The sequence below is a fragment of the Odocoileus virginianus genome, chromosome 4, assembly GCF_023699985.2.
Source record: "Odocoileus virginianus isolate 20LAN1187 ecotype Illinois chromosome 4, Ovbor_1.2, whole genome shotgun sequence".
In the NCBI taxonomy this organism is placed as follows: domain Eukaryota; kingdom Metazoa; phylum Chordata; class Mammalia; order Artiodactyla; family Cervidae; genus Odocoileus; species Odocoileus virginianus.
In genome coordinates this window covers 67,225,310-67,252,371 of record NC_069677.1, presented here as the reverse complement: position 1 = coordinate 67,252,371, position 27,062 = coordinate 67,225,310, and the positions used below count along the sequence as shown (strand labels likewise).

The following is a 27,062-nucleotide window of genomic DNA, read 5'->3' as shown; positions in this document are numbered from 1 at the left end:
ATTTGGCCCCAGCAATCAGAGCAGAAAAAGAAATGAAAGGAATCCAGATAGGAAAAGAAGAAGTGAAATTCTTACTGTTTGCAGATGACATGATCCTCTACATAGAAAACCCTAAAGACTCTACTAGAAAATTACTAGAGCTAATTAATGAATATAGTAAAGTTGCAAGGTATAAAATTAACACAGAGAAATCCCTTGCATTCCTGTACACTAACAATGGGAAAACAGAAAGAGAAATTAAGGAAACAATACCATTCACCATTGCAACAAAAAGAATTAAATACTTAGAGGTATAAGACTCTTTCATCCAACCTTTTCTTTCCTTTCTCCTGCACTGGGAATACATTTGCACTAAGGTCAAATCTACATGTTCCCTTATAAAATTCTTTTTTTTCTTCCTTTTTTTTTATATTGTAGTGGTTTTTGCCATACATTGACTTACACACCGAGTCCCATCTTGGGTCTTGGTATCTGTGTCTTGGAGGACCTGAACCAGCACACCTTGCTGACTTCAGAAAAGACAAGGGTCATATGCCAACAGGGCAGCAGGGGAGGTCTTTCCCATGCCCTTTGTGAAGTAGATTGAGTTCTTGGAAATGTACAATGGGAGGAAGCATCACTGTTGAGAAATTCAATCCTCATTTTTAAAAAAGGATATGAGAAAATGATATTAGGAATTAATGTGTAACTTTTAAAAATAAATCTCTCCATTTTCACTAATATGCAGCACTGCAAATAATACACTATCAATAGCCTGATACCCATCTTAAATTCAGTATGATGAACTCTGCACAATTAATTCCATTTATCATTCTGTACTCATAAGAATCTTGTAGACTTTCTGAACCCCAAATCAGTTCATTGCTCATACATTTATGTGCTTTGTTACAGATAATATGTGTTTCTTGTTCCCCACCACATGTTCTGTGACAATTAGATTTCATAAGTCAGAGTTCCTCCTGGGACCTTCCTTTCTCAATTCCGTTGAATTCTCTTTCCATACTGAACTGTTCTAGGCTGTTGTTTATCTTCTGCCAATTTCCTTTATCTACCTGTCCATCAATCTTCTTTGTTTTTATTTATTTCTTCCTTGTTTAGTTGTCCCAGAAGTAATGTCAGTGTATGTGAAACCAACATTCTCTTGATCAACCAAAGTTACTCAGAAGTTGTTGTTCAGTTGCCAAGTCATGTTCAACTCTTTGTGACCCCATGGACTGCAGCATGCCAGGTCTCCCTATCCCTCACCATCTCCCGAAATTTGCCCAAGTTCATGTCCATTGCATCGGTGATGCCATCCAGCCATCTCATCCTCTGATACCCTCTTCTCCTTCTGCCCTCAATATTTCCAAGCATCAAGGACTTTCCCAGGGAGTCAGCTGTTCACTTCAGGTAATCAAAATACTGGAACTTCAGCTTCAGCATCAGTCTTTCCAATGTGTATTCAGAGTTGATGTCCTTCCAGATTGACTGGTTTGATCTCCTTGCTGTCCAGGGGACTCTCCGGAGTCTTCTGCAGCACCACAGTTTGAAGGCATCAATTCTTTGGTGCCCTGCCTTCTTTATGGTCCAGCTCTCATAACCATATATGACGACTGGGAAGATCATAGCCTTGACTATATAGACCTTTGTCGGCAGAATGATGTCTCTGTTTTTCAACACATTGTCTAGGTTTTTCATAGCTTTCCTGCCATGAATCAATCATCTTCTGATTTCATGGCTGCAATCACTGTGTGCAGTGATTTTAGAGCCTAGGAAGAGGAAATCTATCACTGCTCCCACCTTTGCCCCTTCTATTTGCCATGAAGTAATGGGGCTGGATGCCATGATCTTAGCTTTTTTAATAGTTTTAACCCAGCTTTTTCACTCTCCTTCTTCACCCTGTCATCAAGAAGTTCTTCTTCACTTTCTGTCATTAGGGTGGTATCATCCACATATCTGAAGCTGTTGATATCTCTCCCACCTATCTTGATCCATCTTGTAACAGACACAGCCTGGCATGTCTCATGATGTGCTCAGCATACTGGTTAAACAAACTAGGTGGCAGCAGACAGCCCTGTCATACTCCTTTCTCAATCCTAAACCAATCAGTTGTTCCATACAGGATTCTAACTGTTGCTTCTTGACCTACCTACAGGTGTCTCAGGAGTAAGATGGTCTGATATTCCTATTTCTTTAAGAGATTTCCAGAGTTTGTTATGATCCACACAGTCAAAGGCTATAGCGTAGTCGATGAAACAGAGGTAGATGGTTTTCTGGAATTCCCTTGCATCCTCTATGATTCAGCAAATGTTGGCAATTTGATTTCTTGTTCCTCTGCCTTTTCTAAACCCAGCTTGGACGTGTGGAAGTACTTGGTTCAGGTAATACTGAAGCCTAGCATGCAAAAGTGTAAACATGACGTTACTAGTATGAGAGAATAGTGCAATTGTTTTGAGTTTTGAATGTTTGGTTTGAACATTCTTTGGATGAGGATTGACCTTTGCCTGTATCCTGTGGTCACTGCTGGGTCTTCTAGATTTGCTGACATATTGAATGCAACACTTTAATAGCATCAGCTTTTAGAGTTTTGAATAGCTCTACTGGAATTCCATTGAATCCATTAGCTTTATTGACAGCAGTGTTTCTTAAGGCCCAACTTGACTTCACACTCCAGAATGTCTGGCTCTGGGTGACTGACCACACCGTCATGGTTATCTGCTTCATTAAGATCTTTTCTGTACAATTCTTCTGTGTATTCTCTCTATCTCTTCTTGATCTTGTCTACGTCTGCTAGGTTTCTACCATTCCTGTCCTTTATTGTGCCCATCTTTTGGTGAAATGTTCCCTTGATATTTCCAGCTTTCCTGAAGAGATCTCTAGTCTTTCCCCTTCTGTTGTTTTCCCCTATTTTTGTGCATTGTTCATCAAAGAAGTAAATTATTCATATTCAGAAGTAAATATATTCAAACTAGAAATCTTGGTTAAGAAAATTTATAATTGTGAAGTAATAATGATTCCATGTAGAATGCTACCTGGGTCTTTGTGCAGATAATCGATACTAAGAGCATACTCATTCATTGATGTTTTAATTACATTTGTTGGGTACCTGCCACATACCAGGTCCTCAGGGTACTTGGAAATTGTCAGATCAGAAATCCCTTACATTTCTTTTGAGAAGGGTGCCTTAAACATTGACAGACTCTTCCAGTTGCCAAAGACCTGTTCTACTTACCTCCAGGAGAAATTGATACCTTAGTAGTGGAGTTACCCTCTAAAATTGCTGAGATCATGATTTCTCTATTGAGGTACAATGATTGCCTCTCTCCAACTCTCTGAAAATTCAGAGTCCAGATTTATTTCAGAAATTCATCATGGTATGTTTAACCTTTGATACCTTTTGTAGGAATGATTTATGAAGTTTGTTTCTTTTTATGGCAGTTTCTCCAACCATGTTGCAAGTGATATAAGGATTGTAATTTCAGACAGTTATTCTCTTGACAGCATGTGCTCAAGTTCATACAGCAAGAGAAGATGCTCCTCTTTCTTTTTTCCAGAAAAATCAGAGGCTTTGTTACCTTCATTGCATTGCAACAATTGGTGTGCAAACTGCGGAGTCAACCTGTTGCTTGTCTTTCAGAACCAGAGAAAAGATTGATCTTGTCACCATGTTAATGGACTTTCCCCCAACTAAGTTGAATCTAAGAATTGATTATGTGAATCTGTCCTTGACAAGTTTAGGTATTCTTTCTTCCTTCCCTCAACTCTGTCTCTTTGTTCTCTCTCCTCTCAGTTCCTCTGCTCACACCTTTTATTCTTATGTGAGTAGTAAGTTCTGTGTTTGAAGTCCACTGCCAGGTCTCACAGCCAACTCTTTGGTCTCAGAACACTGCGACATTATTTTTATTTATTTATTTATTTTTAAACTTAGACTGCACTGAGTCTTGCCTGCAGCACATGGGCTTTCTCTAGTTGGGGTGTGCTGATTTTGTTGCCCTGTGGCATGTGGGATCTTGGTTCCTCCACCAGGGATCAAACCAGTGTCCCCTGCATTGGAAAGCAGATTCTTAACCACTGGACCACCCAGGGAAGTTTCCACTGTAGCATTCTTAAATATCATTAACATCACCTGAGCTTTAGTTTTTGTGGATCACACCTATTACTATTTATTTCATTAGTAATTAGAGGTAATAAAATCTAACATATATATCTTTATTAACTTAGTTAAAATAATTTAAAAACCTATCACATATTGATGAAAATGGCATACTTTTTATTAAAAAAGAATGACATTATCCAAAATTTTTAAATAATGAGGAGTGTACCATTGCTTTACATTTTTGCAAATGTCTGGCTTTTTTGAAGACAGCTAAATTCTCATATCTGTTTCTGGATTTAATCTGTTATGGTACCTCTTATATAGCCTCTGGAAAACTGCAGAGAGAGTGAAAGAAAAGACAGCAAATAATATCTTAGTACTGCATGAAAATAGGTTTGATCTTGTGAATCTCAAAAAGAGTCTCAGGGACCTCTCAGGGTTCCTGGGCTATACTTCAAGAACTGATGTACTAGGGTTAAAGATACAGGTATCTTTCCACAAGTAGTGGAAAGACACAAAATGGTATTTACAGCCTGGTCTAGTCGTTGATGTGCTCGGGATAGGCAGGGGGCTGTGGGAGGACAAGGAGAAAACTAATTCAGTTTGGCAGTGTTTTTCAGGTTGGAGAGGAACAGGGAGTCAGAAAATGCTTCCCTGAGTCAGTGGTGCCTGAGCTGAGCAGATAATTAAATTTGAATACAAATAGACCACCTTCTCAGATACCGTGATACTCAGGGCTGATCATGAGAGTGACCTAGGGCATTTGGCTTGTGGCTTTATGGTGACTGTGTGTTTGGTGGTGGTGGAAAGGAGACTTTTCTTGCCTATCCTCTACCTCTGGTATTCCACAACTTCCTGAGAAGGAGCCAGAGCTGGAGAAATGCAGATAACCATCCACATAAATAAGAAGTGAAATTGACCTGCCAGTGCTTTCTTTCAGAAGCACTGAGAACCAGGTGAACATTTTGTAGTGAATATACTGTAAACCAGATAATTGCCATCCACTGTTCTGAACATCTTGGGATCAAAGGCATGAAATGGAATTTTCAATAAAAATGTATCGCACATTTGCTACCCTCTAGAAAGAAGTTGATAGCAAAAGCCACAAAGGTTTTATTTATTAGTTTTCCAATAGAAAAACAAGAATTTGGTGTTTTTATCTGAAGTTAAAAGGAATTTGCACTGCTGCATCCAATCTTCTCACTCATTTTGAATATAACATTTTAAAAGATTCTTCAGTGAGTATGATGGTTGTTTTATGTTTCCATTTGGCTGGGTGATAATACCTAGTTATTCAATGAAACACTCGTCTAGGTGTTGATGTGAAGGCAGTTTGGAGATGTGGTTAATGTCTACAGGCAGTTGATTTTAAGTAGAGGAGATGATCCTCAATAATATGGGTGGCCTCATCCAATCAGATGAAAGGCTTTAAGAGCATTCTGCCTCAAGTGTGTGTGTGTGTGTGTGTGTGTGTGTGTGTATTAGTTGCTCAATCATGTCCATTTCTTTGGGACCCATGGACTGTAGCTCACCAGGCTCCTCTGTTCATGGACTTCTCCAGGCAAGAATACTAGAGTAGGTAGCTATTTCTTTCTCCAGAGGATCTTCCCAACCCAGGGATTGAACCCAGGTCTCCTACACTGCAGGCAGATTCTTTACCATCTGAGCCACCAGGGAAGCCCAAGACTGCCTCAAGACTGTAGCATTAACTCCTGATTGAGCTTCCAGCCTGAAGGCCTTCCTCATGGATTTCAGACTTTCCAGTTCCCACAATTTTGTGAACCAATTCCTTTATATGTATATATACATATATTATATATATACATATACACACATACATAGGCTTCCCTTGTGGCCCAGCTGGTAAAGAATCTGCCCACAATGCGGGAGACCTGGGTTCGATCTCTGGGTTGGAAAGATCCCCTGAAGAAGAGAAAGGCTACCCACTCCAGTATTCTGGCCTGGAGAATTCCATGAACTGTATAATCCATTGGGTCACAAAGAGTCAGACATGACTGAACAACTTTCACTTCACTTTCATATATATACATACATGCATATATACACATGTATATATATATGCACATGTGTATATATCTGTATATGTATGTGTATATCTCTACCTCTTTATCTATCTCTAGATCTCTGTCTCCTACTGGTTCTATGTCTCTGGAGAACTCTGGCTATTCTGGAGAACTCTGTGTCCACTCAGAGCACTTGATCCAAGACTCAACCCCCAGGGTTGGAATGGAAACAAATATGTGCTGCTGCATTGACCTCTGGTTGGAAGAGGAATGACCCAGGGAATGGGAACCTCAGTTCTTCCATTAGAGACCATGGCCTTATATGATTTCCTGAAGCTTCCTGAGCCTCCATAACATCATCTATGAAATGGCGTCCTTGCAGCCCTCACAGGGACAGTTGGAAGGATTTAATGAGATCACAGCTATAAAGTTTGGCACATAGTAGGCCCTCCAGAATGGCCATTCCTGATTGGTTACATGGTGATTGTGGTTGGACAACGGCAATTACAGAAAGAGTTGTAGACAGTTATATTTAGTAGCATCAATTCCACAGTAAGTTACAGGCTAGTTTTAGGGGTTAGAGATGCTTAAAATGCAGTGAAGGATGAGATATTGAAGTAATAACAATCTTGGGGAATTATAGATATAACAATTTAGTGCACACTTCAGTCCGATAATGTTGTTCAGTAGGTAACACATTTTGTGTGGAAAAGTGAGTTGGCTCTAGCAATTGATGGAACATTAAACCTTCACAGTCTCTTCCCCCCATCTTCTTGATCTCAGGTGGCCTCATTCTGCAGTGGCTTGAAGCAGGGTTTTGGTTCTCAGCTAGAGACTGAGGTCAGGTTGGGGTGATGAGGGCACCAAATCTTAGCCATTAGACCAGTGGTCAGTGAAAAGGCCTTGGCCCTTCAGTTTTGCAGAAAAGAATTCTCATGAAGATGGAAAGCAGGGAAACAAGCAAAATGTTTATTTGGAGGGAAAAATTGCATAGACACATGGTGGACTCAGAGTCTCACCCTTGTGGTAATTTAATTTAATTCACTTGTATGCAGCATTTCTTCTGGGTTTTCTCTGACTAATCATTTTTATTTTCCTGGTTCTGAGTCCACATATGGTATATCTCAGGATCCTCCCATGTATACCAGAGCACCTCTCAGCCAAGATGGATTCCACCAAAGAGGTAGGCTTGGCATCATTCCCCTTTTGACCTCCAAGAAACTTTCTAGTTGGGAGGGTTTCCTTGACTTTGAGAATTAGAAATTTGTGGTCTCTTATCTCTTATCTGAGCAGGGCCCAGCCTTCTCCTTCAATTGTCCTGCTATTGACATTTTGGAGTTTCTGTCCATAGGGAATGAACTTACCCCACTTACCTCTGGGTTGGGGGGCATCTTCCTCCTGCCACATTCCTATTCTAAAAGATTTTTTTCTTGATTGGGCTCCCAATCTTCTTCTGAGACTTAATCTAATCTTCCCAGCCCACCACTAGACTTATTGGGTGATTAGGGCATTGCCTGTCTGGGGGCATGCTGGGTCCCATATGGGTCTTGACAGGCTGTGGGTATTGAGATTCAGAATCAAAAAGGCCTCTGCTGGGGACATTGAAAATGCTCATCTCCACTGAGTCAGCTCTGGTCTGGCACCTTGTTTTATCTTCTTCCTGATAAATGGAATATTGCCTGCCATATCAGTAAACAAAGATGTCAGAATCATCAGCGACTGCAGCCCTCCACCTTGAGCCAGCAAGCCCTACGGAAGCTCAGGAAGGAAAGAGCAGCTGCCATCTAGCAGCTATCAGACTGCAGCCACCTCCCTAAGGTGTTCCCTGGGGAAACTCAGGAGGAGAAAGCACAGGACACTGGCCCCAGAGAGCTGAGTACCTATCAAAGGAATGGTGTCACTGAGTCTAGACTCTTGCATTCTTCTATACATAGAAGAGTGCTAAATTTCTTCACTTGAGATATGTGGTTTAATTAATCATCTTTAATTGAGAGTAATCTTCTGATGCTCTGACTACATGCCCTTTGTTGCAAAACTCCTATGTTTCCTGGCTTTCCCCCTTGCCTCCTGAGAACAATTCTCTCAGGGTGACTTGACTGGATAGTATTTTTATTTTTTTGGCTACACCACATAGCATGTGAGAATCTTAGTTCCCCAACTAGGAGTTGAACCCTTATCCCTTACACTGGAAGTGCAGAGTCGTAACCACTGGATCATGAGGGTAGTCCCTTTCAGGGTTACTTGAGATGCTGCCTCCTGGGCTTGATGTCCTAAAAATTCCTACAGAATAAAACATAATTCTGAACTTTTAAGTTGTGAATAAGTTTTTAGTCAACATTCCCAATAACCCTGTGAGATTGGTATTACCTCCATTTTATAAAGGAGGGCAAGCAGAGGTCTAGGAATATTGAAAGAATGGACTAAGATAACCTGTTAGTTACATAGTGTCAGGACTATGGCATTAAGCCCAGAACCCAATCTCAAGGTCTGTCTTAGGGCAACCTTTGGGTAATTGGCTTTATTTGGATGGCTTCTTTAGAGACAACTGAAAAAAATCTCACTTTTGTGAGATTCTACAATTCTCCTGTACACACACAGAGCTGGCTAGCCTTTCTCCTGATCCACATGCCAGTATTCACTGGGATAGTGGTATATGAGTCATCCTCAGGCTGGGGCAAATTAGTTCATGACTTTGAGATAACCCATACTCTAAACAACTGAGTATTTATGGATAGCAAATGACAGATGGAAAGAAAGGAAAAATAGGAATGGTGGATACATGTATGGAAAGATGGACAGAAGGAAAGTGAAACCATGAGGTGGCATTTTCAGGGGTAGGTGGACTATGAGGAGCTCCAGTCCTTTATGTCTCAGCACAGAAAGAGTTCAGTGAGAGGCAAGATGATGGATAAGAAGTGACTTATTAGAATAGGATGCTTGTGAGGCTTATAGGTGAGTGAGGGGGTGCCATGTCCTGAGAACTTAGTGGGCTACAGTTTTATGATCAAAGGAAGAGTGGGGAGAGGGAAGAAACCACCTTCTTCCTCATTCTTGAGTAGATGTCATGCTTGCACCATCAGCTCCTCTCCCAGGTTGGATAAAGGAGTTGTTTTGTTCCTGGTCCATGATCAAGCCAGGACTGTCATGGCACTGTGAAAAAATTATTTCAGGTCTCAGTACAATGAGGGTCTTTGACTTTTAAATGTCGGTTTTCCATAAATTATTGGTTTTTTATGTGTGCAGAGAGCATATCCTAGGGGTCATTAACCTAGCTTATTGGGCAGGATGTGGGTCTCATGCCACCATTTTTTTTTTACTATTTGGGGCATGTCTCTTGCTTCTATTGCAGAGTTTTGTTGCTAAGCAAGCCTGCTTGGTTTTGTGGTTAAGCAAACTTGCTTTCTTGAATAATCATTAACTTATAGGGGTTTCCCATACTTTTTTTTTCTCTACTTAGATCTTCTAATGAGATTAACTATTAAATGATCTGCTTTGTCCCTTTACTCTGTCCCTATCAAAAGGAGAGAGGAAGGGAAGGAAAGCACTGGTCCACTCTCACTGATTGCAGCCATCAAGTAGATAAGGATTAATGACTCAACCATCTCTTCCTCACTTTTTCAACCCAATTAAAACAGTGTAACTTAAGATTCATCTTTTGTGAATCTTTCCATGTGTGAGTCACACACATGGGATTTGCATTTAAAACTCTCTAATTGGTACTTCTAGCAAGAAATATATATTGCCGCTAATTAAGTGATGGCAAATTCCACCCTGTTTTGAGAGACACACCCTCTTTCTATTTGGGTGATGTCAGAATACTTGCTCATTGGAACTAAAGTGCTGCTAATTGCTTTAGGCGTTGGAGATGTGGGGACAGCAAAGGCATGCTGACTTCATTTGTCAAGGTGCTGGGCATTGTGCCAGGACCTGTGGACATCATTGTGACTAGGATGCTCCCTCTCCATGAATTGGGGGAAGGAGAGGCAAGGAACCAGCTAATGGCAATGCAGCAATCCTATAACCTGAGAGCAGGCAGTACAGCAGGATGAGGGGTCAGAGGAGGACCACTGGAGGAGGTGGGGCTGGTGTTACATCTGGGAGGATGAACAGACAGGAGCCAGAAGAAAGGAGTGGGAGGAGATGGGTAGTCAATACCATGAGGGCAAAGCCATGGGTCATGGAGGGAGCCAGAGTCTTTGGGTGGCTTCCATGATCTTGTGGTTGGAGAGCAGGAGAACTGCTGATGGACCTGAGGCAGGGAAGCACAGGACCAGACTTGCCCTTAGGCGGCTTACTTCCACTGAGACAGAGATCCTATCCCACCCTCACTCCCAAGCAAGGAATAAAAATACTTTTTGAAATGCTATGACATTTATGGTAGTTAGGAAGCATTTTATTGTAAGAACAGACACCCACTCAAACTAGTACAAATTTTCAAAAATGATGGTTGGGGGAAGAATTACTGAAAGGCTTCACTTGTCAGCCTCAGACACCCTGCAGCAGGCTGGCAAGTTAGTGAAGGTGTGATGAGCGGGTCCTGGACTGTAGAACAGGAGTGGGGAGCAGCCTGTATATCCCCTTCAGACTCTTAAGGTACTTCTCTCTGTATGTTGGCTCCCAGATTCTCTGTCTCCTGGCTGATTAGCTTTCTTGGATTTTAATAGCTTTCCAGCTCCTTCTAAATGTTGGGTTGGGTGATCACTACATGAACACCAGCCCCAACTCCTTATGAACTTTCACCTTAAAAGTGCCCATTACCAAACACATTATAGTTTCTCAGCCTCTTAAATGAAAGTTTAAAGATCCAATTAATTGGTGCAGCCTACTCCACCCACGAATTCCCTGGTCTAGGCAGCTCTACCAGGGGATGAAGTCAGAGGGGAAATTGGACAGAAGAAGCAAAAGAACAGTGTGTAATTAGAGTGACCTGTTTACTAGGATGTAGTTAACCTCGCTGGAGCATTTTGCAAGCAGTATAGTGTGTTTTTACTCACAATTCACTTTTACCCAGGAGGAAGTATTGTAGTTCTGAGGTTCAAGGAGCCTAGCAATGGCCAGAGGGTCAACTGTAGGGTATAAGTAGGAAGATTCAAAGAATGAATCATCAACCACTTGGCACTGGAGCTTGGATTGAGTGTTAATGCAGTGTTTCAGAGGTGGAAGCAGAGAGATGAGAGCCAAGGAGTATTCTCAGGGTGCATCTGTGCTCTAGTTAAGGGCGCATGGCGGGTGGGGGGAGGGGGGTGCAAGATCTAATTTCTGTGTAAATGGAGCAGAAATATCACACTGGTGTTTCCTCTATATAGATGCAAAGATGCAGGCATTTTCCAGAGGCTGAAATGTTGTGGAAAGGACAGAGTTCAACCTCGAGAGGAGTTGTACAGCCAACAGGGACATTGTCTTATGAAGAACTGATGAGAAGTCAGTTCTGAAATTACAACCAAATGGAGCAAAGCGTGTGCTGACTGGCCTCGGTCTATTGAAATACAAAGGCAAAACATTTGTCAGGAAAGGGAAGAGATTAAATAGGAAATTATGGCCAAGCCACCAGTGTCAGTATCTATTACTTCTTTCTGGAAAAGAGATGGTTCTCCAGTGTAGCTTGAAGACAGAGTTTGGAGGCAGTTCCTGGATGATTGTGTGCAAGACAGTAATCCCTAGTTGATGTAGATGATATCCATCCGTCCTGCCTCTTGGCTGGCCTTGCCCCTCAAACTGTAGTCTGCAACCAAATGTAACTATTCATATTCCTCCCTCCACCCACTCCCCATGGTATAGCAGGTGCTTTGCCATTGAGTCCTTGCCCATGCAATGTTCCTTTGCTTGAGACCCTCCATATCCTGTATCCCTGCTTAATTCCTCCTGCTTTTGACTTCGAATCTGCTTTCTCCAGGAGTTAATTCTGGATTACCATGGTTGGATGAGTGCTTCTCCTCTCTTTTTCCAAAGCACTCTTCTTTTCCTCTTCTTACCTATCTCTTACTATCCTGGTATCATGGATCCTTTTCTACTCTGAGAGTCCCTTGAGGATAAGGACTTTGTTGTTGTCCCATTTTTATTGAAGTATAATTTACACACAATACACTTCACTCTTTTTAAATATGCATATTGGTAAGTTTCAACAAGGCACACAGATGTGTAACCATCACCACAATTGAGATACAGAATAGTTCCATCATCCCAGAAAGTTCCTTGTACTCCTTGGCAAGCAGACTCTAGCAATTACTGATCTGTTATCTGTCCCAATTGGCATTTTCTAGAATGTCATATGAATGGCATCACACAGCATGTAGTCTTTTGTGTCTGACTTCTTTCATTTCACCAGTGAAATACTTTGGAGATTCACCTATTTTGTCATCTGGATCAGTTGTTGATTTCTTTTCACTGCTGAGTAGGTGTCCACTATATGGATATATTGCAATTTGTTTATCCATTTGCTAGTTGATGGCCACTTTAGTTTCCACTTTGGCACTATTCTGAACAAAAAGTCTATGAACGTTTACCTGAAAGGGTTTTTATGTAATTTATGTTTTCATTTCTCTTGGGTAAATACTAGGAATGGAGTTGCTGAGCCATTTTATAAGAAATTGCTAAACTGTTTTCAAAGTGATTTTATTATTTTACGTTCTTACCAGCAACGGGTGAGATTCAATTGCTTTACATCTTCATCACAACTTGGTATTGTCAGTCTCATTTTAACCATTCTAGCAGTGACATGGTGATATCCCACAGTGGCTTTAGCTTACATATCTCAGATAGCTATTAATGCTGACTATCTCTTCTCATTCTTATTTGCTATTTACGTATTTGTTCTGGTTATAAGTGTATTCACATTTTTGCCCTTTTGAAAACAAATTATTTGTCTTTGTTTTGTATGAGTTCTTTTTAAAATTTGGATACAAGCCCTTTATGAGATACGCTTATTTAATGTTTTCTCCTAGTTCTTTTATAAAGTTGAATGAATCAACTTTATCTTTTATAATTCATACTTGCTTTTGTCCCTTCTAATAAATCTTCGCCTAACCTAAGGATACTCAGGATTTTTTCCTATACTTTTTTTAAAGGTTTTGTAATTTTAGCTCCTATATTTAAGACTATGATCTATTTAGAGACAGTTTTTGTGTATGATGTGTAGTAAATAGGATTGAAGGGTGTTTTTTGTTTTTTTGGTTTTTTTTTTTGCTTATGGATATCCAAAGCAGCATTTAATGAAAGGATTATCTTCTCCCCCATTGAATTATCTTGGAACATTTGTCAGAAGTTAATTGACCCTATGTATGTATGTCTGTTTCTATACTCTTCAGTCTTTCTTTTGACCTATATGTCTATTTTTTTTTCATTTATTTTTATTAGTTGGAGGCTATTTACTTTACAATACTGTAGTGGTTTTTGCCATACATTGACATGAATCAGCCATGGATTTACATGTGTTCCCCATCCCGATCCCCCCTCCCGCCTCCCTCCCTATCCCATCCCTTTGGGTCTTCCCAGTGCACCAGCCCTGAGCACTTGTCTCATGCATCCAACCTGGGCTGGTGATCTGTTTAATCCTTGATAGTATACTTGTTTCAATGCTATTCTTATCTTTATGTTAGTATCACACTGTCTTGATTAGAGTAGCTTTATAAGAAGTTTTAAAATCAAGTAGTTTAAGTCCTCTAACATTGCTCTTCTTTTCAAAATTGTTTTGACTATATTAGGTCTTTTTCATGATAATTTTAGGATTAGCTGCTTATCTGTTTTAAAAATTCTACTATTATTTTGACTTGGGTTGCATTGACACTTACAGATCAAGTAGGACAAAGTTTACATCTTAACTACATCAAGTTTACTAAATTGTGAACATTGCCTATCTTACCACTAAGACCTCTCCAGGTCTTCATTAAATTCTCTCAGCAATATCTTAGTGTTTTCAATATACAGATCTTGCATGTATTTTGTGAAGCTTATTTCTAAATGTTTGTGTTTTTTGGTGCTATAATATTCATATTTTTAAATTTAAACTTCCAACTGTTTATTTCAAACACATAGAAATACAAATTGATTTTTATAGATCAACTTTCTATCCTCTGACTTTCATAAACTCATATACTAGTTCTAGTGGCACTTTTGTAGATTCCATAGAATTTGCTTCACTGATGAGCATGTTCTCTGAGAATAAAAACAATTTTACTTTTTCATTTCCAAACTGAGTGGGTAAACATTCACTCTTTAATCATTACAACGTTAGCTATAGGTTTTTATAAAAATTCTCTAGCTGAGTAAGTTTCTTTCTACTCCTTATTTGCTAGTGGCTTTAGTTATAAATGGATGTTGAATTTTGTCAAATGCTCTTTTCAGCGACATTTTGTCCCCATTTTACTGCCAATGTTTAGACTCTTTTTGCGCATTATAAGTACTCCATAGATATTTGTTGAGTGAATGAAGCTGAGCTAAATACCTCTGAAGTGTTAGGTACATCTCAACCACTCAGAGCATGAGATGAGCTAGGGGGACTTAAGAGTATTTAAATTCCTCGTTGTACCAGGGGTACTAGCTTTGACTAAACGATTGTGCAGTTTTTCACACTATTCCAATGAAGTAAGTGTCTCTATTTTACAAATGAGGGATAAGTAATATATGGAAAGATTAAAATCTGTAGTATTGTCAGGATGTGGGGAAGAATTCCTGTGTTTCATTAATTGACAAAAATAAAAAAAGAAAATCATTAAGTTCAGAACACCAAAAATATACAAAGGAGGCTGGTTCCAAATATGATGCAAGTTAAAATGGAGGACAACTCAGCCATTTGATGGAATAAATGAATCAAGAATCCAACTGGTCTGGATACAAGGAATGATGTTCTTGAATTGACAGTTGGACCTCTAAGAAGGAAAAGTAATCCTTGCCCAATACTTGGATTAGCCATGAACTTTATCCTCATAATCAAAATAATGTCAATTTTATGTACAGATTTGCAACCCTGAGGATTTGATCTATACACAAAGCAGAGATTTTGTTTGGGTTAGTCATCAAGATGCAAATGTTTATTGACGTTGACAAAACAAAAATTGAGATAGATCTGAAGGAAGTTAGAAAGTAGGAGAGGAATGAAGAAATTTTAGGGCAATGAACCTTCTTATTTTCTAAAAATGGAACATTTAAGCCCCTCTGAGACTCTGTTCCTCACCTGTATGATGATATGAAGGGGTATCTAGAGGGGTTGTTGGGAAGATTAAAGAATGTATCTTAAATGCCTAATGTGTGGTAGGTACTCAACTAACAGTAGTAGTGATAAAGAGGAAAAGCCTCACTAATGAGGAAGAAGTGTCAACTTCTCAACATTAGGGTCTGTAAAGCACCTTTCCTATAGATGCTGTCACTGCACAAAGAGCCGGGGTGAATCTGAGTGGTGAAAAGTCAGGGGCTATGTATCCATCCCAGGACACCTGAATGACATGACAACCCTATGGGTGGTGTCATCATCCTCATTTTACAACTGAGGGAGTTGAGATACTGAGTGGCCAATGGACTTGCAGGGGATCAGCCCTCAAGTGACAGCCAGGGCTGAAACCCAGCAACTATGACTCTAGATTCTGTTGTCTGCCACTGAGCAGGGTGGCACATGAATCTGAAGTATTGGGTGAGCTCCTGGCATATCTTTTGTACACATTTCTAATGAATAGGCCCCTGGGTTTAATTAAAGGAAAAAAAGATTAATTATTTTTCCCAACAGTTGCAAATTATTTACATTTCATTTGTGTTGATGGCTAATAAAAGAGCAGAGGAGCATGGGGACAGCCCAGAGTGGCTGTAATTCTTCCAGAGTCCATAATGAAGCACTGGTTTGAATGCCAATGTGTGAGCATGGATGAGCCCGCTGCCACATTAAGACCTGTTCTAGGCAGAGGGGCTCTCTTCCCTGGGTTTGATTCAATCTTCAGAAATAGGTTTCAGGGGTTTATTGTCTCACAGTGCTAGGCCGAAAGTCTGAAATCAGATTGTCAGCAAGACCATGCTTGCTCTGAAAGTCTCCCTGGTAGCTTTCGGTAGTTCCTCAGGTGTGGAAGCACAGCTTCAGTCTTCATATGGTGATCTCCCTGTGTGTATGTCTGCCCCTCTCTGTGTACAAATTTCCCCCTTTCATGAGGACACCAGTCATTTTGGATTAGGTCCCACCCTAATAACCTCATTTTACGTTATTACCTCTATATAAAGACTCTATCTTCAAATAAGGTCACATTCCAAGGTACTGGAAGTTAAGAATACAATGTTTTGGGAGGATATACCTCAACTACTAAACATATTTTAAATGTATTAATTGTATACTATATAGTGTATCATTCAGCTGGTCAAATTATTGAAGAACAACTTCAAATGCTAGGTGATTTAGACAATTTGGATAGACTCAGTCTTTTATTGATCAGAAAATATTCAAATACGTGCTATATCTTCACACATATTTTGGTACTTATCCATATATATGTATATAAAGTTCAGTACTAATTCCTAATGACGAATCAGATAAGGTTGAGGTAAAAAATCCCAGTACGCAGTTGTAATCTGCTATTTTGTTGATTGATAACAATCTTTAACTCTGAAACATCTATGAATAGATAGTGGCATTTGAGAAATAAAGCTTTGGATCAATTATTTAAAATATCTATACTAGGCATATGCATGCTTCCTTGCTGACTCAGATGGTAAAGAATCTGCCTGCAATGCGGGAGATCCAGGTTCAATCCCTGGGTTGGGAAGATCCCCTGGGAAGAAAATGCTAACCCACTCCAGTATTCTTGCCTGGAGAATTCCATGGACAGAAGAGCCTGGCAGGCTACAGTCCATGGGTTGGATAGTCGCAAAGAGTTGAACATGACTGACTGACTGACACACACAAACACACATGCTAGACATCTAGAAATAGAAATAATGGGATTTTACCAAATTCACAATATTATTATGGATTAGTTATTCAAATGATGATATTAAAAGTCAGTCTTTGTTTTATTGTTTCCACTGTTTTCCAGTGAACAAGCACAAGCCATGGATTGAGACTTCATATCACGGAGTCATAACAGAGAACAACGACACAGTCATTTTGGACCCACCGTTGGTCGCCCTGGATAAAGATGCACCAGTTCCTTTTGCAGGTGAGATGATGGCTTAGCATGGTCGGGCTCCACTCACTTGAGAGATGTGTTGAAAAACCTCCACAAAGATTTTTTTGCTGTTGTCACCACCTGTGCCTTTCACAGATGAGTTTGTGCTTTCAAAACTGGGCATTTCTTCTGATTCCTGGTGTAAATTCTGTACCTCCTCTGGTTTTTCTTCTTGGTGTTGCCTCCAATGAAGGACCCTTATATCTTCTTAGAGGGATGGTGTATGATATATTGCTGAAGTGGTCTCTGGAGTTGGAAAAGTTGGGCCAGCAAGGTCCATAGGGGAATTTTTCCTTTAGAAAGATGACTCATACACATGAGAAGATGTGCAACCCACTGTCCCCACTACTCACGATCATGGGCAGATGAAGACTTGTAACTTGGTGGATTGACAAGAGAAAAAGGAAAGAAAAAAGTATCAGGAGTTATTTTTTAAGGATCATGTCCTTGAACTTCAAAATGGGTGTCCCATTTGGAGAAGGAATCTGGAGGCAGGGCCATTTTGTCCTTGCAGCTTGTAGCTAAAGAACCTGGTCAGTGTCATCAAGATGACCACTGCTTTCTCCTCTAACCTCCTGCAAGGGCCAAATCCCAAGAAGGGTGTGTAAAGAAGATGGCTATATCTCATGTTTCCATAGATTTTGGCAAAGAAAAGGGGGTGGGTGATGGTAAGGGGAGGTTGGGTTGGACAAAGAATTTCTGAAGATGCCTACATCATGAGTGATATTGTTAACATTTTATAACTGTCAGGAGGAAGACAGGAAATTTAATGAAGGTTTTCAAGATTTCTGGAAGATTGCTTTATGATAGATGGGTGCCAAGCTAAGATTTTCACCATGATGAAGTCTATTTTTTCTGACAGTTTGTCTGTTACTTTATGAGCTACTTGGGCAGAAAAAAAAATGGCTCTTTCACACTTCTAAGAGATAAGCTTTGTGAAGGCCTTTTTTTTTCCATTACAGAACATTTTATAAAGTAAGGAATGAGGGGTGAATAAAATAGGGAAACTCAGCCTTATGTGAAGATAAACCCATAAGCATTCTTGCAGAGCATCAGAAGAAGGCTTCATCTTTATTTTATGCAGAATGATAGCCACAATGAGTACCTAACTGTGACTTCCATGGTATTTAGAGTTGGGACATTTCCATATATTTTCCAGCCATCCTCAGAGGTCCCAACTCAACCAAACACCACTTAGCAGTGTAAATCCCATGCTGTCTTTTCCACAAAAAGATGAAATGTCTTCCCCAGACCTTCTTTGTCAGCCCCGGGAATATTCCAACTCATCCCCTTCTTGGACGTAACTAAACTATATTGGGGTTAATCAGCAATTCTCACCAACCCTCGAAACAAACACTAGCAAAATTGTCTGCATTATGGGAATATTTGAACTGGCATGTGATGTGTGCTTTAAAAAATGAAAGAGAGACAACATTTAGAAGTTGAGATATTTTGCATAAAACTGCAGGATATTGGTTTATCTTGATGAGTCAGATGTGAAGTATCTGAAGTACTGAGTCATGGCTTCCCTGGTTAGATGGAGTATGTACAGGTCCTTTATTCATCTTTCCATTCAAGTGTGTGAACCCTGTTTAAGACATAAGAGAGAAAATTAATGACATATTAAATGAGAAGTATATGGATGCTGTTAAGTCACTGTAGTGTAGTGAGGCTAGCACTTAAAAAGATGAAGGATGTGTCTGAGTATTCACTGTGTCTGCGTCAGTGTAACCCTGTTCTCATTCAGTAGTGAACTAGGAAACTGAGGTTGTTGATCAAGCTGTTCTATGGTAAAGTTATAGACTCTATAATGTAAAGACCAAAGTGGGAAGAAAAATTTTTAAGCAAATCTGGTATTGGGAAGTTTGGATTTATAATGACTTACCTTCCTTGGTTGTTGACCTGAAGGACAATTAATCATTTCACTTGAAGATTGACCAAAGGATTTTCTTCAATTCTAAATCCATCAAATACTCTAAACTTGGAGTTGAATTCTAACCATTAAATGTGACCACAGGTTTTCTGACACTTCTTGAAAGTAAGATTAGCTTCTAAGTGAAGCCCCGTGTAGTCTCTCTGAAGACAATCTCTACACTCCTCTTGATATTTACAGCTGAATTTTTAAAAAATCTAGCTTAACGCATCAAAAATATAATCTTCCAAGCTCTTAAGAGTAAAAAATAAAGGTGCTTTTTAGAATGGTCAAAGCTATTTTTCTCAGCATTATTTATGATCGGCTCTAAGACAGGACATAGACACTAACCATCCATCCACGCTGCAGGCGTTTATTTCAAAACATTTATCTTAAAAAGAAAATACTGAAGATTTATTTCAGATTCCTATCATTCTCATAAAATTGAAAAATTCATATCTAGCAGCTCCATCACTTCCCGAAGCCAACAGCAGCTTTTGGTGCCCCTTGGCAACTGCTCTGGTATTGTGTGTCAGGCTTTCCACCCTCGTCCCGGTGGTCTTTATTTCCACTTAGCCAGTGAGATGAGCTATAAGCTCATGGGGGGATGGTTCCAACCGTGTCACTTTTGCTCTGTCTTGTTTCTCTTGAGATGTCCCCCCTTTTAAAAAGTTTTTTAATAAAAATTTCCTATGTAAGGTATCATTCATTTAAATAAAAATCATGATAGCATTTTGTGGGTAAACACAAAATCCAGGGATATAAAATAGCTTTTATTGTGTATCTCCTGATTACGACAATCATGTTTATTATAGAATATGTGAACATTTCTTACTCCCAGAGAAAGCCTCTGTAACATTATAGCATATTTCCCTCCAGTCATTGTTCTACTTTGTTTTAATCTAAAAAGTTTGATCACACTTCATATTCAATATTATAACTTATTTTTCCTGATAAACTAAGGAATATATGCCATTTTATTAAGTACTCTTCTGTAACTCATTAAATGGCTGCATGATTTCTGACTCAATGAATATTCTATAGTTTACTGTTATTTTATTTTTTCCAACTTTATTGAGATATAATTGACATATAAAGTGTAAGTTTAAGGCATACAACATGTTGCCTTGACACAGTTACATGTTGCAAAATGATTACCCCCACGTAGTGTTAACTAACATCTCCATCACCTCACATAATTACCACTTATTTTTGTGGTGAGAATATTTAAGGTCTACTGTCTTAGCAATTTTCAATTATGTAATACAGTATTGTTAACTTTAATCACCATGCTGTGATCCATTAGATCCCCCAGGTTTATAACTGGAAGTTTGTATGCTTTGACTGACATCTCCCTATTTCCTCACTCCCAACCCCTTTTAACCACTATTCTGCTCAGTTTCTATGAGTTCAACTTTTTTATATTCCACATATAAGTGATATCTCAGAATGTGTCATTCTGTCTGACTTATTTCACTGACCATTACTGCCCTCAAGGCCCATCCATCTTGTCACAAATGGAAGGATTTCCTTCTTTCCTTCATGGCTGAATGATGTCTGTATATATTTCTTTATTCATTCATCCATTGCCTGACAGGTAGTTTCTATATCTTGACTATTGTGAATAATGCTGCAATGAACCTGGGAGTATAGATACCTCTTCAAGACTCTCATTTAATTTCCTTAGGATATATAACCATAAGTGATATTGCTACATCATATGGTAGTTCGGGTTTTTACTTTTCTGAGGAACCTCCATACTGTTTTCTGTGATGGTTATACCAATTTACATTTGCATCAACTGTACTTTAGGGTTTCTTTTTCTCCACATCCTCACCAACACTCATTAACTCTTGTCTTCTTGATGATGGTCATTCTAACCAGTATGGGATGATGGACAATTTGTCTATTTCTGGTCTTTCTTATTACAACATGTGTCTAAATTTCTGATTCTATCATTTGGATGGATTTCAGGATTAGAATTAATTGGTCAAATATTTTAAAGTTCTGAAACACATTAGATTGCTTTCCAGAAAAGTTGAATGCACTTTCAGTCACAGTCACACAGATCTCTCATTCCCTGACCCTATATGGCTCATTCTAATGGTGTGGAATCTTATTTCATGGCAATAAGATGCAATCACCAATTACATAGTCTCAGTCTTTTTTTTTTTTAATTGTTTATTTATTTGGCTGCTCCGGGCCTTAGTTGCAGCACATAGGATCTTTTGTTGTGGTATGTGTGATCTAGTTCCCTTACCAAGGTTCGAACCCAGGCCCCCTGCATTGGGAGCATGAAGTCTTAGCAATGGGCCACCAGGGCAGTCCCAGTAGTCTCACCCTTTTCATTCGTTCAATAAATATATAAGCTTCCCAGGATTGTTGTATTGGTTAAATTTAAAGAATGTTGCAATGATTCAAGATATAGTAAAACTTTTGTTGATCTGAGTTTCCTTTTCACAGTGCTTCTCTTCCTTTCATAGAGGAGATCACTAACTCACAGGGAGCCCGAGAAATTTGCTCAGTGTCCTAGAGTAGGCCAGCCGTGGGGCTGGGAGTGGAATGCAAGGCTCTCATCCTTGCTGTGAGTTCCCTTTCCCTGTGATATTTCTGTTTGATCCCTGCCCCAGCTGATTAGCAGAGACACTTTCTCTCAGTCAATGAAAGCTCTCTCAGACCTCAGTCCAGTCCATTAGACCTGACTCAGTTCTCAACCTGATGTCTAAACTCAGCAGACATGATCTTAGAGAATCAGATACAGAAGAATCCTTGAGTTGTAATGAAAATTCTGTCCACTGCATGGCAAAAAAAATGATAATGAAAGCAAGCTGGGCTCACCGTGAACTTATTAAATTCTGCATGAGCCCCACTGAGGCCTGTTAGGAAACTGTGGAGACTTTTAAATTTGAAGGGAATTAGATTGCCTTTCAGAGATAATAGAACTGCTCATTTGTCTACATTGGGCCAGTCTGGACTTGTCTTTTGTGAGGATAGGGCTGCAGAGAATGATCAGGCATAATTGGCTGGCTTCTCAGCCTGGGTGACTCTCTGAAGGCTGCCCAGAAAATTGCCTGGGATATTATTTGGCCTGGTTTGATTAGCTGGTTATAGCAGAAGGCACCTTTTCCTCCATGGTTATCTCTCTGGGTCCTCCTTGTTCTGCTCAGCATCTACCAATCTATCTCCCTCCTTGTCTTTGGACCCACCCAGGGCCCTTGTTCATGCTTTGGACTCCACAGCTGCCTGATGGCAGAGACCCTCCTCAGGGGTCTGTACGTATCTTATGATGATAAAGGAATACTACTTGTGAACAGTCCCAGGCTCTGATCAGACACATGGATTCACAGTTCGGCTCTGCCATTGACAAGGTGTGTGGTCTCAGAAAAGGAACTGAACTCCTCTGAGGGGTAACTTATTTATATATAATAAAATAGGGGTAAACACAGCACCTGGGGCCTCCCAGGTGGCTCAGTGGTAAAGAATCTGCCTGCCAACGCAGGAGATGCAGGTTCGATTGCTGGGTTGGGAAGATCCCCTGGAGAAGAAAATGGCAACCCCCTCCATTACTCTGGCCTGGGAAATCCCATGGACAGAGGAGCCTGGCGGGCTATAGCTCATTGGGTTACAAGAATCAGATATGAATTAGCGACTGAACAACAATGAACATAATACCTACTCCTGGGTTAATATGTGGATCAAATAAGATACTAATACCAAGTGCTAAGAGCACTAGCAGCCAGAGGATGCCCAGAGTGCCATGGTTCTGATAATCCCAGCAATGGCAGTAATGAGAGCAGTCAAGAGTAACAATAATTCTCACAGTCATCAATAAGCTGTGGTTATTCATTTTAGCTTGATTATAATGAAGTGATATAATCTGTGGTGCTGATATTAAGGAAAGAAGAAAAACAAATTCAGGGATTTTTGGAAGGCTTGATGTAGTCACCCACTTATACCATCAAGCTATGCTGCCTGGATTGTCTGCTTAAGTGGAAACCAGTTAACTAATGCTGTGAAAAATCATTTATGAATTGTGTGGAACTCTGGGAATTTTAGTTGAAAAGTAATATCCTTATGTTCTACCTATCATTTATCCCTGTGGGATAACCTATTAGTTGCGAACTGTGTGCTCTTTCATTATAAATGCATACATGCACACATACACACAACACACACACACACACACACACACACAGGTGTGTGTGAACAAGGTGCTCCATGAACAGAATTACATCCAAGCCTTTCACCAACCTTGTGGAACAAGTGGGTCAGCTATTATGATTTTGTTTTGCAAATAAGGACCTTGAGACTTGGATAAATTAAGTAACTGTTCTAGGTTGCCAAGCTAAGCCCTGTCACTCAATTCCAGACCCTCAGACTCCAAGTCCTGCCTCCTTTCCCCTCTGCCAGTTTCCCAGTGTGCGAGGCATATCTCACTGGCAGTACAAGATTCCCATGGTACCTGGCATACTGTTAAAGAAAGTTGAATTCCATGTTAAGTCATTCCCATTTAAGTTCTTTTTCAAATCTTTCTGAATCTATCAAGGAGAAAGGTGCAGTTTGGAGGGTCAAAATGTCTTTAGCACTCTCAAATACTTACTAATCTGTCTTTTTTGACAAAGACAGAGCAAGCTCCATTCCATAGCACTCCATGGGAAACCATGTCGTGCTAGAATTTTAATAACATTTTGTTGTATTTTATTTAGATTATGCTTTATTTGAGGCACATATTGCTGGCTTTTTACTTTTCTTTCTAAATACATTTACTCAAGTTTTAAAACCCCAATTTAAAGAAAAAGTATAAATAGATAAGTATTTAGGTAGTTTATGGCAGCAGCAAAAACTGTGAAAGAAGACTTTGGCTGAGTACCGCATGGGATACTGTGGAACAGCCACATCTGGGCATTGCTGCCCCATCCATCAACTTCAGGACCGCCTGCACTGGACACAGCCATCTTTAGTCTGTCCCGCCCCACAGCTCTCTGAGCTCTTGTCCCAGCAGCAGAGGGGCCATCTATGTCAGCCTCACTGTGGATGTGCCTTTGCATTCCAAGTTAATTGGTGTACAGGGTTATTCCTGAGGACCAGAGGCTGGTGTCCCATCCTGTTCTCTGAGCATCACTTGGCCTCAACCAGAGTTCAGTGCAGAGAAGGCCAGGCAGAGAATTGGGTTCAGACTTAGGTCTGGAATCTACAATGTGGGCTGTTGCCTTGGACCTCACAGAGTTGGAATCTAGCATAAACAGGAAACAGAAAAATATGGTGTGCACCGCACCAGAGAGTAGCCCTTCTCACTGCGGCTAGGGAAAGCCCACAGCGAAGCAGCAACAGAGACCCAGTGCGGCCAAAAATAAATAAAAATAAAGGTCTTTAATCTTCCTTTAAAAAAAAAAAAGAAAAAAAGAAAAATATGGACCAGCATCTATGCATTCAAGTACTGAACATCTTAGGCTTCCCTGGCAGCTCAGCTGGTAGAGAATCTGCCTGAAATGCAGGAGACCCTAGGTTGATTCCTGGGTTGGGAAGATCTGCTGGAGAAGGGGATAAGCTACCCACTCCAGTATTCCTGGGCTTCCCTGGTGGCTCAGCTAGTAAAGAATGTGCCTGCAATACAGGAGACCTGTGTTTGATCCCTGGGTTGGGAAGATCTCCTGGAGAAGGGGATGGCATTGGGCTTCCCTGGTGATTCAGATGGTAAAGAATCTACCTGCAATGTGGGAGACCCAGGTTCAATCCCTGGGTTGGGAAGATCCCCTAGAGAAGAGAATGGCTACCAACTCTAGTATTCTTGTCTGGAGAATCCCATGGACAGAGAAGCCTGACAGGCTACAGGAACAACCTGAATAGACTTTTTGGCCAACCCAATACATGTGAATAGAATAAAAATAAAGAACAAAAGAAAAAGAATAAAACAATATACTCATACTTCTAAAACCCTGCCAGACTATCTTTATTCATGTCTAGATACATAGTTCTTATTCATCTGGAGTATGTATGGTTCAGTCTTTGTGTTTTTTTCTTTTCACAGAACATTTTCCAAGCAGATTGAAACATATTCAAAAATACTAACGTGTAGGCATAATTATATATCATATGACCATATCAGGGTTTACTTCACCTTTCTACTATGTTTTGTATATTTGAGTTGTTTACATGATTTTTCCATTAAAAAAATAACACTGCTATGGGCAAGTTTGTTTAAAACACCTTCTTTATATAAACATAGGAGTCAGGATTTTATGTTTATGGTTTAGTTCATAAATATAAAAAAACAGATGTGTTCTCTTTTCAGTGACAGATTTGAGCTTATGTTGTCAAATGTTTTTGCTGATATAATCTGTGATTGCCCAATATCCAAGCAGATGGCAGGGTTCTGATTAGACGTAGACAGGGAAGTAAGGACTAAACAGGAGTCCCATACCTATCTGCAGCCTGTGGCAGAGTCCCTGGTCCCATCTCCATAGTCCTCAGGCCGTCATCCCTATGGTGAAGTCTCCCCCTCACTATAGTGACCGTGATCTGGAAGTTTCCACCTGTAGGTTAGCTGTGATTTGAGAGCAATACAGGAGTTCTTTGAAAGCTGAAAAAAAAGTGAGGGTGCAACAACCAGTCAGTCAATAAACCAGAAGATCTGGTCAAGTTGATGCTTGTGATCATGGTGGAGATGGCATCAGGGGTGACTATGAAAAGGTTCATGTGTAGTCCCCAGAAGCAGAAAGGCTTATCAGACCGCATCTATGCTCCTGATTCTGCTGCTGCTGGAGGGGTATGCCAGGCAGCTGGGTGAAAGAAAGACCTGAAGCATCCATCACTCTGGAATTAAAGTGTTGTTTATCTCTGCTCCTTGGTTCTCTTTGTTCTACCCACTTGGTAGCTGCCAGACTTGACAGTGATGGATGTGGAATTGGGGGCATAATGGGGGCCCTTTCTTGGTCATCCCTTCACAGGCACTGCATTCATTCCAGTTTTCTCCTTTCACGCATTTTCTCTCTCCCTTCTGTCTGCTGAGGGCTGAGCGCTTCAGGAGGCAGATCTTAGCTCCACAGGGGTGGACAGGGGCCATCATATCATCCTTCGTGCCAGGAAACTGGGGCACGAAGCCCTCGCCTCACTGAGCAGAGAACACAGCACTCCTACTGCCATACTTTGTAGGGTGAAGGCACTCTGCCCAAGGGAGACTAAGGAGCTTCCCTGGATCTCTATTACCCATGACTTTGGGGTCTTTGCCCTGAATTGTTTCTCTCAGTTGTGACAAAGCCTTCCACTTTTTTCTTGTTAATTATTCTCTTTCTTTGTCCACCCAAAACTGAAGCTGTCTGTGTGTCCCCTGCCATGTGGCCTTTTGTGGTTGTTGGTTTTAACTTGTTTCATGTTATAGGTTATGGATCTGCTCAACCTTGGTAAGTTTCAGATGGCTCATCTCATCTTAAAGATTCTACTGATCAGTTCTCCTCTATCACACTCTATGCTTAATCCTGATATCCCAGGCCTCTCTATAGGAGCCTGGTTGGACTAGGTTCTTGGGCAGCAGCTGGAGACCCTATGGTGTGTTCACACAAGCTCTCCTGGTGTTGGAGGGTCAAGGATGGCTAGAGGAGGAACTCGAGCCAGAATAAGGGGAAGGAGCACAGGATCAAGGGGTGGTCAGTCAAGGAGGAAGAAGGGGATGACAACACGGACTGGACTTCATGGTCTGGCTGGAGGTAGGAAACAATCCACCAGTGACCCTGACCTTCTAGATGAGAAAACTGGCGAGATCATGTTCCAGGTAAAACTAACACTTAAGGGGGAACCAGTGGATACTGTGGGGTGTTCTCCATCAATAAGACTGAAGAGTAAGGGACATTCAGGGAGAAAAATGATGCTGGCTTGCCTGGGACTGCCAGTTTCCTAGATTGTGGGACTTTTGGTGC

At 40.4% G+C, this 27,062-nt stretch overlaps 1 protein-coding gene across 2 annotated transcripts in view; it reads left to right on the top strand.

The window, feature by feature from the left end:
- CLSTN2 (calsyntenin 2) overlaps positions 1-27,062 on the top strand; it is a 744,137-nt gene that overhangs the window by 263,298 nt on the left and 453,777 nt on the right. For both annotated transcript variants that reach the window (XM_070466678.1, XM_070466677.1), the window contains exon 2: positions 17,106-17,228. In XM_070466678.1, the coding sequence (XP_070322779.1) occupies positions 17,106-17,228 (123 nt within the window). The remainder of the gene's footprint in view (positions 1-17,105; positions 17,229-27,062) is intronic.